Genomic DNA, 16467 nt, shown 5'->3' on the forward strand with positions numbered 1-16467 from the left:
GAGTGGCACATTCAGGTGAACTCTGTTCCTGTGTGGGTTTAAATCTTACTGTTCAAAATACACTCTTAATAGTAAATAATACTGGAAGAAGGAATTGGGTTAAAAACGGTCCACAGGACACTGTGAAAAAGGAGCCAAAAATTATAGAACTTGACAATTTATGAGTTCTATGACCTATATTCCGACACCTTCCCTCTGGAAGACCGTTTTTTGAGAACTGGGAGCCAGAAACATGTTACAGAGCTGATATTTCATGGCTCTGGAACAATCCCTCCCCTGGGGCCGGATCGCTGTCAGCTCTGCAGTCTTCCTCCTAGTTGCTCAAATCTCCCTACAGAAGTTTGGACGTGCACAGGGGACCCTGGCTCAAATAACCATGACAACCGCCTGACCCAATGCGCTCTTCCTCTCCGCCCCCCTCCAAGGGGGACGCGTTGGCAGTGTTGCCCAAGGTGTCCCTGGAGCAGCTGGCGTTGCTTCTGCTGGGGGAGCCACTCGGCAGCCTGGCTGTGTGGGACTGAGGCAGCATCCATTCGCGTGAGTGCGGGGCCCTGGGAACAGCCGCCTTACCTGGTTGGTTTTTGAGAGTTGAGAGAAGGTGAAGGTAGGGGGTCCCCTGAGAGTTGCCCTGAAGATGAAGAGGCCTGCAGGGAAACCACTGAGGGAGACATGATTCAAGGCGAATGACCAAGAGTGGAAGGTAGATATTCTGGGGTGCCAGCTTTCCTAGAACACAGCCAGAATGGCTGGTTTTAAGTGACGAGTTGCTTCCTCGTTGAGCGTTCTGGGAAGGAGTGGCAGGTACGCCCGCTTAAGAAGAGAAAAATTGATGCAGAGCTTTTTCATCAAAAAAAGACTAAACCTGAAATTCTTTTAGTCTCTTTTGGATCCTCATGTGGGGACCCCTTACCATCATCTAAAACCCCCCATTTCTTAAAGCTACCCTTATTTGTCATTTCTTACCCTGAACCCTTATCAGAAACTCCAGTTAACAAGTAGGCTGTGGGGCAGCTCCCCACAGTGGGGTCTAGGTTGTGGCTGCTTGTCTGTGACATTCCTGCTCCGCGACCCAATGTCTTCTGGTGAGAGAGCTGGAGGTCCCCAGCAGCCTGGGCCTCGCCAGAACCATGAGAGGTAGGGGACTGACCCTGCAGATCTCAAGCTCAGGGCTTTCTGATGGACCTGGGACTCTGCTTTGCAGCTTGAAGAGCTATGATGGCCGTTAACAAGGGCCCAGCCTTGCTGGACGGAGACCTCCCCGTAAGTAACTTGGGCCTATCTGGGAAGTGGGGAAACCACTGAGTGGGGGAGGAAGGAGCATGGAGGAGAGATTCAGGGGACCCAGAACAAGTTCTGTCTCCATCATATCCCCTCGCACTGGCCATTATGTCGTCATTATTCTTGCTCTCAGTACCTTTTGCAGGGGGCTCTTAGAGGATGGGGGGAGTGCCTGCCGAGAACTGAGCACCTTGGAGGAAAAGAACAGAAATACTGACTGAGTGGGTAAGGAAAGGAAGGGAACTACTGTGTTTTACACCCTGGAACAGAAGCCGTCACCTCGTCCCCCCAGGCAGGATGTAGATTCAAATGCCTCTGCATTCTGCCACTCCGGGGCGTTGTGTGTGTTCTAGAACATGTGAACGGCCCCTCTCGGAGTTACACGATGCACAGCCTGTGCTGCATATGGGAAAGGGTTAGAGGAACATTGTTTCCAGGGTTTTGGTTCTAGCCTGGTTTTCACTGTGACTTGGGGCGGTGTGACACGTTTAGGGGTACCCGACCCCTCCAGGAAAGGCCTGTCTCATTTAGGCACAGTTCAGATCGTCGGTGAAACTTAAAAACTGTGAGCTCATATAATGCCCATCTTTTCCCAACTTAGGCTTTAGCTAACTTTTGCACTCAGAATCACCACCAAGTTTTATATTAAATCATAGAACACAGAGGCGTAAAATGAATCAGTGCGTAGTTAACCCAGCGTAATGGTTGGTGGTTTATTCTCTTCCACCTTGTCAGGACCTCTCTCTCCCTCTGTGGCTTTGCCTGCAACAACCCCCAAAGGCTCTGTCCAAATGTTAAAGAAAATATTCCCTTGTTTATAGTCATAATCTTTTTCTAGTTCAAATTTCAAAGTTGTCTGCAAAATGAAAGCTAAAAAAATGGTAGCCTGCTGTTACGAGTCTCCTTGATGGGTCTCCTAACTCAGCCTACAAAGAGAAGAGGCCAGGTCCTTGCCTCCAGAGCAGAACCGGGGAACTGCAGAGAGAGCTCCAGTGTCCGAGTCAGGACCTCGGGAGCTTTCTGTCTTTACTTTTCATGAGAATTCTTGGCAGTCCTAAGAGCGGACAGAAGAATATTAATGTTCTGCACTAACTGCAACGGCCATTATCAATCCCGTGGCCCGTCCTGCCTCATCGGCGCTCTCATTTACTCCCGCACCGGGCGATATTTCGAAGTGAATCTTACAGATATGCCATTTCAGGCCGGAGTCGGAATCCTGACCCTTGCTGTGTGATCTTGGATAAGTCCCTTCACATCTCTGGGTCTTTATGTCCTTGCCAGCAAAGTGCTTTGTGATCTTGGGTCTTTGTATCCTTGCCAGCAAAGTGCTGTGTGACCTTGGATAAGTCACTTCACATCTCTGGGTCTTTGTGTCCTTGCCGGCAAAGTGTTAGCACTGACTTCAGAGGGTCACTGTTAGAATTCAAGTCTTGTCCCCCGAGCACCCTCATCAGTGTCTGGACCATAATGGCACCAAGTAAATATTTCCCTGTGCAGAACTCGGACCCACATTCTTTCCTCAAAGACCAGTGTTTGTTCACTGAGGTTCCAGGGTGACCTGAATTTTCATTTTATGACTGCATTAATAAAAGCACAGCACCCCAGTAATGAGAGGTAGCAGGTTCACAATACCCCATGTGCTCAGACCACCCTTGGAATGGTGTCTTCAATTTGGAGTGCCATATGCTTAAGAAAGACCACACTAAACTGTGGCATATCTGGAGGGGACCACCAGGCCAGGCCAGTAAGCCAAGTTAGGATCTAGGGCTGTTTGGCACGGAGGAAGGAGCACTAAAGGCAGACACTGCTTTCAGATATGTGAAGGGCCAGCGCATGCATGATGAAATAGATTTGCTTGGTGTTGTTCTAGAGGGCAGGGGTGGAGCGGCGGGTGCAGGCACATCGCAGCTCAGCGGCGCTGTCCAACAAGGGCCACGGGCCCCCCTGTGAGGGGCAAGGTCCATCCCAGGAGGCATCTCAATCCGAGCCTGCGGTGGAGGCGAGGAACGTGGGGGGAGGGGGTCACTGGGCTATGGACATTAAGGGTGATGCCATGAGCACCGGGTATTACATAAGATTGATGAACCACTGACCTCTACTTCTGAAACTAGTAACACATGATATGTTAACTAGTTGAATTTAAATTTTTTTTTAAATGAAGAAATGGAAAACAATTTTTAATAATAAAAATACAAACCTGTCAGAGAGACTGTGGGAAGCCCTTTGGCTACAGAGGCTCCCGGAGGCCTAAACGTCTGTGATTCTGTGCAGTTGGGCAGATCTCAGCTTACCCCTCCTAGGCGCAGCCCCGACCCTTCCATTTGTTCGGCCGGCCTCGCTGCACCAGCCCTCGGCTGGGCACTGGGGACGCAGCGCTGACAGCCGGCTGGGAGAGAGACGAGTACACACACGATCCCAGGCCGTGCGAGGGATGTGGAGATGAGCCAGGGGAGGGCTGATGTGAGGGAGGAGGGTCCAGAAGCTTCCCAGAGGCAGGGATGCTCAAGCCATGTCGAGGGAGCTGCGTTCTGCCAGACAAGAAGGGTATGGCAGGGAAGGGGAGCGCGCCCCAGCCGGGGACCAGCCCACACAGGGGCAGGGAGGCTGTGACCCTGTAGCTCTGCAGAGCCTGGATTGAACCAGGAGAGCACAGCAGGCTGCCTGTGGCTTTTCCTGTGGGCCATCCAGAGACCGCTGCGGCCTGGGCTCCTCCTAGGTCCCCGGGACGCAGGCTAGCCTCAGCAGCGGGCTCCATGACCCCGGGGCTGCTTTCCTGCAAGGCGGAGCGTGCGGGGAACCCCTTGATTGCCTGCCTGCCTTCCCTCTGCGCCAGGAGCAGGAGAGTGCGTTGCAGCGGGTCCTGCAGCTGCCGGTGGTGAGTGGCACCTGTGAGTGTTTCCAGAAGACCTACGCCAGCACCAAGGAAGCCCACCCGCTGGTGGCCTCTGTCTGCAATGCTTACGAGAAGGGCGTGCAGGGCGCCAGCAGCCTGGCAGCCTGGAGCATGGAGCCGGTGGTCCGCAGGCTGTCCACCCAGTGTGAGTCCTCGGGGCACCGGCAGGCCGCCACCTGTCTGTCTTTCTGTCTGAGAGCTTACTTGTCTGTCTGCTGACATGTCTGTGTGCCTTCTTGGCTGTCCGGTGGTGTTTCTAACCACCTACATTCCGTTACATGATCTTTTCTACGGACAGAGATGCTCCAGTATAGACGGCTGTAGAGACAGGTACAGATGTGGACCTACGTCTCTCCTCATCCGGAGCTGTCCCATCTACAGCCCAGATGACATTTTCCTGGGATGACAGTGATGGGCCAAAAACGGGCAGGGGAGGGGATGGGCAGAGCTGTGTGGGCAGTGATGGGAGTGGAGCTCGTGGTAGACCAGATGCCCACTTTGGCCCCAAATCTGGCAGCAGCTGTGGAGCTCTTCTGTGGCAGAGTCTGACACAGAAGCAGGGGCGGCAGACACCAGGTCTGGCCCGGCAGAGCCTGGGGAGGGGATGAGGGGGACAGGACGACCTCTCTAATTCCAGGATCGCTAACATACAGCAGCATGTTCGTTTCAGGCATATAATAGAGTGATTCAGCACTTCCGCACATCACCCTGGGCCCATCCCAAGTGCATCCAAGGCAAGGCTCTCGACAGGGCCGAGGGAAATTCCAGCAGCACCCAGAAGTCTAGAACCTTCCACCGTCCTGATTAGAGAATTATGGGTGTCCAGGGATTCTGCCCTGGGCCAGCCTCCCTGCCCACAGACTCCTTCAGTAATTCCCCTGCGTCTCACTTTGCCGAGTCACAAGATGGCCCAAGTCACCTGGGCCCTCCCTCTGCTGGAGGATGTTGTGAGGAAACGTGAGCTATCTGGAGAGAGAGTGTGTGAAAGCACAGAGAACCGATCTCCGTGATCATGACTGCAGAGCTCTGTCCTCAGCAGCCTGTACCCCCTAAAAGCATCTGTGTCCCCTGGCACTTGCCCCCCTCTCTGGGGGCAGCTCCTTTCTCTTCCCCTGCCACCCTCTTCCCGCCATTGATCATCTCACTCCTAGAGGCTGGAAGGAAGGACGTGGACAGTTCAGGGCCTGGGCTGGAGGCTGCAGCTCGGACTTGGTCACCTCGAGGACGGAGCAGTGCCGGCCCTACCCCCACAAGGCCCATCCGAGGGCGCCGCCGCTGCTCCTCTCACACCTCGTCCTTCCTGCCCACCCCAGATCTCACCCAGAGGAGGGAGGACAGGGAGGGGGGCCCAGTATTTGCTGGTGATTCACAGAATTCCTGCCACTTCCTCCTCACCACAACCCTGCAGGGTAGGCACCCTTAGTCCACATCTGACAGACGGGGAAGCTGAGGCTGAGGCACGCAGTGACTTACCCGAAGCCACACTCTGCAGAGGGACACACCGGGCTCTGAGCGCAGATCTGCCTGACTCCAGAGTTCCTACACAGAGCGAGGACACCAGCCTGGCCTCAAGGAGTCACAGAGGACGGGGAGCTCAAAGGGCTTGGCGGGGGGCTCAGGTCCAAGGTGCTTTGGAGGCAGCAGTCCTGGGGGCGCTCGAGGGCTTTAGGGCCCCTTCCTCGGCACAGAGGCCCCTGCTAGGTCCTTGTGGCTCACCCCACTGTGGCCTTCGCTTCTAGTCATAGCTGCCAATGAGCTGGCCTGCCGAGGCCTGGACCACCTGGAGGAGAAGATCCCAGCCCTCCAGTACCCTCCGGAAAAGGTGAGGCCCTTTCGTCTTCTCTAACGTGCCCCGTCCTCTGTTGTTCCGCCTCTCAGGAGGAGAGGGCACAGGCTGATGGTGCCATGAGTGTCAGCCTTTCATTTCTACGATGAGTGCCCTCCGGGCTTGGGGGTGGCTGCCTGCCCCTTAGGCCACACAGTGGGCTCGTTCCTCTCCTCGTGGTGCCACATGAAGGCAGGTTTTCTGGAAAGCAAGCACAAGCTAGGGGGTAAACTGAAACAGGGGCCTAGGGTGGGTACCTCTGCTTCTGATTCCCCCATTTCATCTTCCCTACCCCAGGATACCCGGTGAGGCTACACCGGGCCACGTGGTAACTCTAGTCACCTAAGATCATGGGCCACACTCATCAGATCCCAAATTTGCAGTCTCAGGTCCTCAAGATCCAGCCCTCTGCAGACCATGGGACTGAAACAGTCACTTTACCTAGCTGTGTACGCACTGGGCATTTACTAGACAAGGGCCATGTCACGTGCTGTGGGGAAGGAGCTTCATCTCACTGACCCACAAAGATTTACTGAGCCCTACCCTATGCCCGGGGCCACAGTACGATTTATGGAGGCCTCCCATTTAATCCTCTTACCAGCCCTCTGGGACAGTGTGGGTATCCCCCTTTTACAGATGGGAAAACTAGTGACTTCTCCCTGGCCGCACAGCCTTCCGTGGAGGCCACATGAAAGCAGGCCTGTTGGGCTCTGAGGCCTGTGCTCTCCACATTTTTCCAGATGAGGAGCCTCTTTGTCGCCCAAGAGCTCCCAGACTAATAGGAAAGAAAGATTAATTATTTCAATAAGGAACTGGTAGGAAGATCACCCACAGGTCTGAATCAACCTAAACGCAGATGGGAATGGGAGCATGTTCTGAGGGAAGGACAGACGAGACAGTCGAGGCATGTGGGAGTGGCGACGCCTTGTGTGCCTGCGAATATCAAGCCAGGTGTCATCGAGGAGGTGGCCTTTGGGGGATAAGGTTGGTTAGGATGTTGCCAGGCAGAAGTGGGGCGCAGAGAAACCAAGAGATCCATGCACAGGGAGGATCAGAGCCCTTTCCCTTTAAAGCCTAGATAAATCAAGGAGCCCAGATATTGGTGCCCCTCCCCTGGGCCTTTATTTTATTTTAAGTAAGCTCTATGCCCAGTGTAGGGCTGGAACCCATGACCCTGAGCTCCAGAGTCACACGCTCTACTAGCTGAGCCGGCCAGCTACCTCTCCCCTGAGCCTTTAAATAAGGCCTTCCTGGAGGCCAGGCTCAGGCCTGCCAGACCGACAGGACTGACTCCCTGCCCCATCTCCCCCAGATTGCCTCTGAGCTGAAGGACACCATCTCTACCCGCCTTCGCAGTGCCAGGAACAGCATCAGCGTGCCCATCGCCAGCACTTCAGACAAGGTCCTGGGGGCCGCTCTGGCCAGCTGTGAGCTTGCCTGGGGGGTAGCCAAAGACACTGCCGAGTATGCCGCCAACACCCGAGCTGGCCGGCTGGCCTCTGGAGGGGCCGACTTAGCCCTGGGTGGTGTTGAGAAGATGGTAGACTTTCTCCTCCCTTCAGCCAAGGAAGAGTCAGGTATCTACCACTAGGGGGGCTGGCAGACCTTCCCTGGGAAGTGGGTTGGGGACCCATGCTGCCTGGGGATCAGCAAGAGGCAGCCGGGGCTCAGCCAGCCACGGCCCCGGAGCAGGAAAGGCCCAACAAGATTTCGAGAGTGAACTATCCTAATTTAGCCTCCTCTCCCCATTGGTAAGTGGGGAAAGGGAGTGACCCGAGTCACCAGCAGACTTGTGGAGATCCGTAACCACTTTCCAACCCTAGACACAGCCCCAGTTTCTCTTGTCTCTGATTGGCTTTCCTGTCTTTCCTACCAAATCCCACCCAGCGCCTGCTCCAGGACACCAGCAGACCCAGAAGCCCCCCAAAGCCAAGCCAAGCCTCGTGCACAGGGTTGGGGCCCTGGCCAACACCCTCTCTCGGCACACCTTCCAGACCACAGCCCGGGTGCTGAAGCAGGGCCACTCCCTGGCCATGTGGATCCCAGGTGTGGCACCCCTGGTGAGTGTCTGCCCTGAGCTCTGGCTGACCCCCAGTCTGGGTCCCTTCCGTCCCTACCCAACTCCACCTCTGGTCTTAGGAACATTCTCTCCTCCAACTTGGGCTGGGAATTTTGGTCTAAGGACAAGGGCTTAAGGGGGTGGAGACCCAGTTGTCTGGGCTTCCAGGAGAGGGAAAGGGTAGGATGTGAGCCAAGGACAAGCCTGCCTTGCTGGGGTGGTCCTCCCTGCTGTCCACTTCTGTCTCTCTCCCTCTCCCTCTGAGTCCCACCCCAGCATTCATCCTCTCAGAGGGGTTTCTTTCTGTGCCCCCCCCCCACCTATGAGGGAGCAGAGACCCCTAGCTGCTATCCAGGGACCATGGAGTGTCACCTGTAAGTAAGCAAGGCCCTAAACTCCTTCTGCTGGGGAGAGAACGCTAGCTGGGCTGCATCCCTGACCCTGACTGCCCCCAGGTTTTCACATTTCCTTTCCGGAGGCTTCTAATTTGCATCCTACTCGCACCTAAGGTAAAACTGCCTTTTCTAGGCCCAGGAAGGGGTAACTCCCCTCCATACCCCAACCCCCCCCCCCCCACTATGTATTTTAGCAGATATAGAATAGATTTTCTCATAAGAACTTTTATAAGAAACAAAGGTCAAATAAGGAAATAAAAGTTAAAAATTAAAGCCTAAGGGTCAGCAAACAAAACAAAACCACTCTCAGCCATCATTTGGATAACACTTTTTAAAAGCATCATCAGGCCTGACTCATGCATTCAAACAAATGTCAGCAGGTACTGTGGCTCCAGTGGGGATATGAGAGTTGTGGTTCCCTTCTGTCCCCTGCCCTGGGGGATCATTCACCCGTGGGGGCTGCAGCTGACGCGTGTTCCAGCCTAGTACCACACAACCTCAGGCACCCTGTTCACACCAAACACAGAGGTGTCTCCTGGAACCATATGATGAGGAAGCCCTGTTGGGGGCGCTCCCTCCGGTTAGGAGTGAGCCAGGCTGTGCCTCCAGGGGGCGCTAGCCCTTGGGATACTGTGGCCCTCTTGACATTTTCCATCTTCAGAGACCTCCAAGGAGTGTCTAAACACCCATCCCGGCTAAGACCTAGCAGTTCAACCCAACAGAAGTGAGAGCTTACGTGTCCCCAGAGACACGTCCAAATGTTCCTATCGGGCTTTATCCTTAGCCGAGAACTGGACGCAACATGGACGTCCGCCACCAGCAGTGGGCGGGTTGTGGTAGAGCTGCATGGGATATGACACAGAGTGACAAGCAGGAGCTCTTGACGTGCAATAGCACGGATGAGTCCGCAGCACCATGTGGAACAGAAGACGCTATTCATGGAAGAAGCCACCTTGCATGAGTTTATTTACGTGAAGTTCAGCAAAGGGCAGAACCCACCCTCTGTTGGCAGAGGTCCCCATGCGGTCCCCCGGAGAGACTGTGTGTGGTGGGTACCAACAGGGTGTTGAAAATGGCCTCTCTCTTGATCTGTGGTAGTTTGCACACGGGCGTGCTTAGGAAACCTCCCAGAACTGCACGCCCCCGACGTGCGCGCCCCAGGTGTGTCAGTGAGAACTCACTGTCAAGTTTGGGGGACAGTGCGCCGGGGCCTGGCCCCGGCGGTAGGGGTGCGCCCCCCATTGGGGGCTGCAGGTGTGCGGGGGCGCAGCTCACGTCCCCCAACCCCTCCGCCCATCCCGCAGAGCAGTCTGGCCCAGTGGGGCGCATCGGCCGCCATGCAGGTGGTGTCGCGGCGGCGGAGTGAGGTGCGCGTGCCCTGGCTGCACAACCTTGCCGCCGCCCAGGACGAGGACCACGACGACCGGACCGACACGGAGGGAGAGGAGACGGAGGAGGAGGAGGAATTGGACACGGAGGAGAACCAACTCAACGAGGTAAGGGGGCGAACAGAGGCTGAGTGGGGGCGCAGACGCCGCAAGGTCCCACGGTCCCCTCGAGGGGCGCAAAGCGGAGGCATGGGGTGAAACACGGGTCTGCGCCCCCAGACCCAGAGACGTAGCACACATGCGCCGTTCATCGGACCCCCCAGACAGCCGGCTAAGCACTTCCATGCCCTTCTCTCAGCTGACCCTCGCCCCCAGAAAGCAGGCAGGGCGGAGACTATCATCCCCATGGTGCCCAGGAAGAAGCAATCCCAGAGAGGGCAAGTGACCTGCCCAAGGCCACACAGCTGGGAAGAAATCGGCAAACAGTTTCGCCCATTTGGTGTCCACGTTCTTTCCCTCCAGCTCTGGGGGCCGCGGGTTGGAGACGGGCCCGGGGACGCGCCGCAGTAGGTGCTGACCTAGCTCCGGCCCCCAGGTGGCAGCCCTGTCCAGCGCGCAAGGCCTCCTGGGCGGCGTGGCCCACACGCTGCAGAAGGCGGTCCAGAGCACCATCTCCGTTGTTACCTGGGCTCCTGCGGCGGTGCTGGGCTCGGCAGCGAGGATGCTTGGCCTCGCCCCGGCCAGCGCTGTCTCCTCCTCCAAGGGGAGGGCCATGTCCCTGTCAGATGCCCTGAAGGGCGTCACTGACAACGTGGTCGACACGGTGGTCCACTACGTGCCGGTGAGTCCCACTACAGCGGCCTGGGAAGGACGGGGAAAGCAGATTTGACCCAAGGGGCTGCAGTGGTCCTCCTTTCCCTAATCTTGGTGTGGTTCTTCTGATCCTCAGCGCCCCAGAAACATTTTGACAAATTGTGGCCTTAGTAGGAGGCGCTTGCCAGCCCCAAGAGTATAGACACAGTGGCCCTAGCCTGAGACCTTTCCCCACAGCCCCTGCTTCTGACCATCAGTCTGAGGGTCCCCAGTTGGCCCAACCCTCACCTGGGGGTGGGGGGTTTGCATGCTGCTGCCTGGAGGCTTCCAGGACACCCTGGGAGGCGGGCTGTATTCCAGGGCACAGCTGCTGCCCCATCCCAATCCTATCACCTATTAACAACAGGAAAAACCCAAGAGACAGCAGTACTGCCCCTCTAGCAGTCCCTTGGCCTCCTCCCAGAGTGAATTACAGGTTGCGCAGGCTCCGGAAGGCCCACTCAGGACCCCACCCCTTGAGGGGGCGGGGCTTACTCAGTTACTCATTTCCCAGAGGCCGGCGGGGGTCTTGGCTGCCAGCTTGTTCTCCTTGGGCTCCAGACAGGGCCAGGCATGGGTCCCCTGACCGTGGCTGGGACAGCGGGTGGGTTGTGCTTAGCGCACAGCTCTGGCAGGAAATCCGCTGCTTTTCCATGGAGCGAGCCCTGAGGGCGACCCGAGGGGTCCAGGCACTTTGGGAGGGGGCTGCCTGCTTTAACTTGGGGGTGTGGACCGAGGAGACCATTGATCCCCTGCTTCTTTGCCCCACACCCCAGGCTGCGCCTTCCGAAGGCCGTTCCTGGGAGGGGTGCATGCGAGGGGCCCGGAGAAGCGGTGGGTGGCAGAGGCAGGGACGAGGGCCAGGCTGGGGCCCTAACACAGCGGCTGGTCCCTCAGCTCCCCAGGCTGTCCCTGATGGAGCCCGAGAGCGAATTCCGGGACATTGAAGAGGTGGTGCGCCAGGAGGCGGAGCGCAGGGCGTCTGGGGTGCCGCCCGTGGGCCCGGAGCCCGCGCGGCGTCCTTCGCAGCCCCGCGGCAGCCTGCGGCCCGCGCGCAGCCCCGGGGCGCCCCCCAGCCCGGCGCCGGAGGACAGGGTGGACGCGCCCCCCGCGCTGCGCCCGGCCTTCCCGGCGGTGGCCCGCGAGAAGCCGAGGCGCAGGGTCAGCGACAGCTTCTTCCGGCCCAGCGTCATGGAGCCCATCCTGGGCCGTGCGCAGTACAGCCAACTGCGCAAGAAGAGCTGAGCCCCGCGCCTCTGCCCGGCTGCCGCCGCCCCGAGGGCGAGGCCTGGACCCATTCTCCGCATAGAAACAGAGCCCGCCCCTCCGAGGGAGCGGTGACCTCTTCCAAGCTGTCCCCTGGGAACCCGAGTCGCGTTCCCGCGGCGCCCCCGAGGCTCATATTATCTTTCTAGCACCGTTTTCGGGCTTAGCCGTCAGAACCTCTTTTTAAGAAGCGTCAGAGCAGCAGCTTGCTTTGAGTCTCTGCCTTGTTGTTTTGTTCTTTTAACCAAAGAATTAATTGCTCGACTTGATCTCTCGCTTCTTTAACCAAACATGTGGCCAAATGAGATCTGAATGTTTTCCCAAAATTAGAGCCATCCTCTGTCCGCAGAGATTAAGCAGGAGTCTCTGACATATGTTTAAGGCCCGAGCTCAGCGATTCCTCTGAGTATCCAGGCTCAGCAGACTACTTTGAAGGGCGCGACAATGAGGTGCAAAAGCTGTTTTATGTTTATATAAATATGAGCCCCCCTTTCCGAATACCGGGTACTTTTCTCTGGTTAAGTCCGGGCCTGGACTCTCTAGCGCCACCTCCTGGCTCACATCCACACTGCCGTTTGCATCCTTCAGGCCTTCCATCCGTACGTTCACTCTTCCGCTGACTTTTGAATGCCGGCGCCCCCAGTGTCGGGGGACGACGATGGTGGCCTTCACCTTATAAAGTCACAGCTACATAGACACCTGTATGGACTCTGTAATAGCTACACTTCATTCCAAGTCCTATTTCTGAAAATGTCAATATTTGGTAAATATAGAGAATGCAGAAGTACAATTTAAACATTCAAATATTGCAAAAGAATGTGTATCTTCCTTACTGAGTTCCCCAGTTCCCCGTCACAAAAACCCCGGTGCTGTCAGTCTCTCGGATAGCCTTCCAGGTCCAGGCTGGGCATGGGCAAGCCCACCTTGTTCACACAGCTGTGCGATGTGATCCTGCTTTCCTCACTTAACAATACATTTTAGAGATCGTTGTTTATCTGCGCGGTAAGTCCTTCTTGCTCTTTTTTATTTTTTTCCCTCCTTGCTCTTTTTAATGGCCATGTAGTAAGTGCTTCAAAATGTAGATATTCTATCTTTGATTTACCTGGTTCCCTAGTGGTGGACTTTAAGGTTGTTTCCTTTTATTTGGTCCGGCAAATAGTGCTACAATAAATGTCTGTATACAAAATGTTTTGTGCAGTTGTGTAGGTATATCTATAGGAGAAATTTGTAACATGGAACCATCGCATGCTGTGCATTTTAAATATTGTTAGATAACACCAAGTAGCCTTCCAACCAACTCCGTTTTTCTTGTTATCGTCATTGGCAGCTGCGCAGATAATCGCCCCAACTCCGTCAGTCCTTTTAAATGTCCAGGTACACACCCCTCACTGGCTCCCCTCAGACCATGAGGACCCTCTCGGCCCCCACTCTGCTGCATAGCTGAAAGCCCAGCTTCCTGAAACTGACTCTGATGTAATGAGTTCCTTGTCCTTGATGCTTGGGTTTGGAATCTGAAGATGGACATGCGTGGGTGGACATGGCCAGGACTCTGAGCTAGCCTTGGGCACCCCACCCCACCTCTACAGTCCATGCCACCCCCAGGAGTTTCCTGGGGGAGAGAGTGTGATCTGGGTAGAGGGACCATTAACCATGGCTGTCTTTTTTTTTTTTTTTAAGACTTTATTTATTTGACAGAGATTACAAGTAGCAGAGAGGCAGGCGGAGAGAGAGGGGGAAGCGTCTGTCTGTCTGTCTTCAGCTCAGGTCATGATCCCAGGGTCCTGGGATCGAGCCCCGCTCTTTGCTCAGCAGGGAGCCTGCTTCCCTTCCTCTCTCTCTGCCTGCCTCTCTGCCTACTTGTGATCTCTCTCTCTGTCAAATAAATAAATATAATCTTAAAAAAAATAAAAACTAGGATCTATGTCCAATGTGGGGCTTGAACTCATGACTGAGATCAAGAATCACGTGCTCTACCAACTGAGCCAGGAGGGCTCCCCTCCATATTTCTACTATTCTGTAATTTTGGCAATGAACATTCTTACGAGTTTCTTGGGGAATAGGACTGAGTGGGATTGCTAAGTCATAAAGTGTGTTCTTGTTCACTGGATATTGCCAAATTATCCTCCAACCAGGTTGTTCTGGTTTGCATTCTCGCCAGAAATGCAGTTGACTCTTGAACAACACAGGTTTGAACTGTGCAGGTCCTCAGATACATGATTTTTTTTTTATAAATACAGTCTAGTACTGTAAATGTATCTTCTCTTCCTTATGACTTTCTTAATAACATTTTCTTTTCTCTAGCTTACTTTATTATAAGAATACAGTGTATAAGACATATAGAATACAAAATATTTATCAATTGATTGGGCAAGGCTTCTGGTCGACAGTAGTTACATTTCTGGGGAGTCAAAACTTACACACGGATTTCCAACTTCGCAGGAGGGTGGACGCCCCAGCACGCCCCCCCCCCCATCATTCAAGAGTCATCTGCATATGGGTCCTCTTACTCAACATTTTCACCAACATTTGATATTGTCTAGTTTTCTCATTTTTACAAATCTGGAATGGATAAAATAGTATCTCGTTGTGGATTTAAGTCCCTGATTAGCAAAGACGTTGAACGTTGTTTATTGTGTTTCTCAAATATTTGTGGCATGTCCCTACTGTGAAGTGTCTATCAAAATTTTGAGAAATTTTTTTTTTAAAGATTTTATTTATTTATCAGAGAAAGAGAGGGGGAGAGAGCGAGCACAGGCAGACAGAATGGCAGGCAGAGGCAGAGGGAGAAGCAGGCTCCCCGCCGAGCAAGGAGCCCGATGTGGGACTCGATCCCAGGACGCTGGGATCATGACTGAGCCGAAGGCAGAGACTTTAACCCACTGAGCCACCCAGGTGCCCCTACAGTCCAGGTGCCCCTACAGTGTTTTTTTTTTTTTTTTAAGATTTTATTTATTTATTTGACAGAGAGAGACACAGCAAGAGAGAGCACACAAGCAGGGGTGGTTGGAGAAGGAGAAGGCTTCCTGCTAAGCAGGGAGCCCGATACGGAGCTCGATCCTAGGACCTTGGGATCATGACCTGAGCTGAAGGCAGATGCTTAACGACTGAGCCACCCAGGCACCCCTGAATTACATTAGTTTAAAAGATGTTTTCATACCTGGTTGGGCAGGTGCTTCCAACCCCACTGCTGGCCCTTCTTGGAGTGTCCTCACAGCAGCTGGCTCGGCTGGCTCGGTTCTGGTGCTTTTCCATTTACATAATAAAGGCAGCTTGTCAAAATTTCAAGAGAAATTTTCACAGACTTTGGTTTCTTTCAATTAACTATAGTTATTATTTGCTTTTTGGGTGCTCCAGTTGTCATATTTTGGCCCTTTTAGGTGGGAGCCTTTTTCCTTTCAGGTGTACAGCAGACGTTTTAAAAGTATCTGAGGTTTTTGATCGCAAAAAATCATCCCAGTTCTTGACCTAATGTGTGGAATCAGCCACTTCTTTTTTCAAGAGATTTTTCAATTTATTTTAGAGAGAGAGCACATGTGTGCATGAGCATGGAGGGGGGCGGTGTAGAGGGAGAGGGAGAGAATCCCAAGTAGACCCCCCACTAAGCACGGAGCCCACCTTGGGACTCCATCCCACGACTCAGATCAGACCTGAGCCAAAATCAAGAGGCGGGTGCGTCTTGGTGTCTCAGTTAGTTAAGCGTCTGCCTTCAGCTCAGGTCATGATCCCAAGGTCCTAGGATCGAGCTCCGCATCAGGCTCCCTGCTTGGCAGGAAGCCTTCTCCTTCTCCAAATACCCCTGCTTGTGTGCTCTCTCTTGCTGTGTCTCTCTCTGTCAAATAAATAAATAAAATATTAAAAAAAAAAAAAATCAGGGCACCTGGGTGGCTCAGTGGCTTAAGCCTGCCTCTGCCTTCAGCTCAGGTCATGATCCCAGGGTCCTGGGATCAAGGCCCGCATCGGCCTCTCTGCTCAGCAGGGAGCCTGCTTCCCTTCCTCTCTCTCTCTGCCTGCCTCTCTGCCTGCTTGTGATCGCTCTCTGTCAAATAAATAAATAAAAATCTTAAAAAAAAAAAAAATCAGTTGAGCAACTGACTGAGCCACCAGTTGCCCCTGGAGTCAGCTACCTTTACCAGGGGATACCGATAGAACCTACAGTTTGAACGCTGGGCTATACATACTTGATGGTTCCTTGTGCATATTAGCGATAGGCAAAAAACCGTCGCACCACCACTAGTAAGAGCGAGAAAAAAGACGTTTCTTTCCCAAGTCATGAATTCACACTGGTGGTTCCGGTGAACTCTAACATCACACCAGTCTCTCAAAATTGTATCATAACATCAAAGGTTTAATTTTATTTTCTTTAAGCTTAATAACTATAATTATCACTGTACCTCCTTCTCTTAAATATGAGGTTTCGCCAGCTGTTGTTTCATTTACATGCATGAAGATCGAAGTTTCGTTTCCAGCTTCTTCACATTCTAAGTCTGAATGAATTGTTTTGACTGTTATGGTAACAGGCATTCTTCGGATCATTCCAGCTCAGGACCCCAGCTGCTTTAGAATATTTGGGA

General features: G+C 53.9%; 1 protein-coding gene across 3 annotated transcripts; it reads left to right on the forward strand.

The window, feature by feature from the left end:
• Positions 1-297: 297 nt before the first annotated feature.
• PLIN1 (perilipin 1) lies at positions 298-13082 on the forward strand. 3 transcript variants are annotated; one of them, XM_045067255.1, is made up of 9 exons: positions 298-537; positions 1202-1260; positions 4112-4316; positions 5911-5993; positions 7309-7573; positions 7884-8056; positions 9755-9946; positions 10374-10619; positions 11528-13082. In XM_045067255.1, exons 2-9 carry the CDS (start codon positions 1213-1215, stop codon positions 11873-11875), a joined length of 1560 nt encoding a protein of 519 aa, XP_044923190.1. In that variant the 5' UTR covers positions 298-537; positions 1202-1212; the 3' UTR covers positions 11876-13082. The 3 variants fall into 3 exon arrangements, with proteins under 3 accessions (XP_044923190.1, XP_044923192.1, XP_044923193.1); XM_045067257.1 differs by lacking the exon at positions 298-537 and adding an exon at positions 544-700; XM_045067258.1 differs by lacking the exon at positions 298-537 and adding an exon at positions 714-801.
• Positions 13083-16467: the final 3385 nt, after the last annotated feature.

This window comes from Mustela putorius, unplaced genomic scaffold, assembly GCF_011764305.1.
Source record: "Mustela putorius furo isolate JIRA1106 unplaced genomic scaffold, ASM1176430v1.1 tig00003875_pilon_pilon_pilon, whole genome shotgun sequence".
In the NCBI taxonomy this organism is placed as follows: Eukaryota; Metazoa; Chordata; class Mammalia; order Carnivora; family Mustelidae; genus Mustela; species Mustela putorius.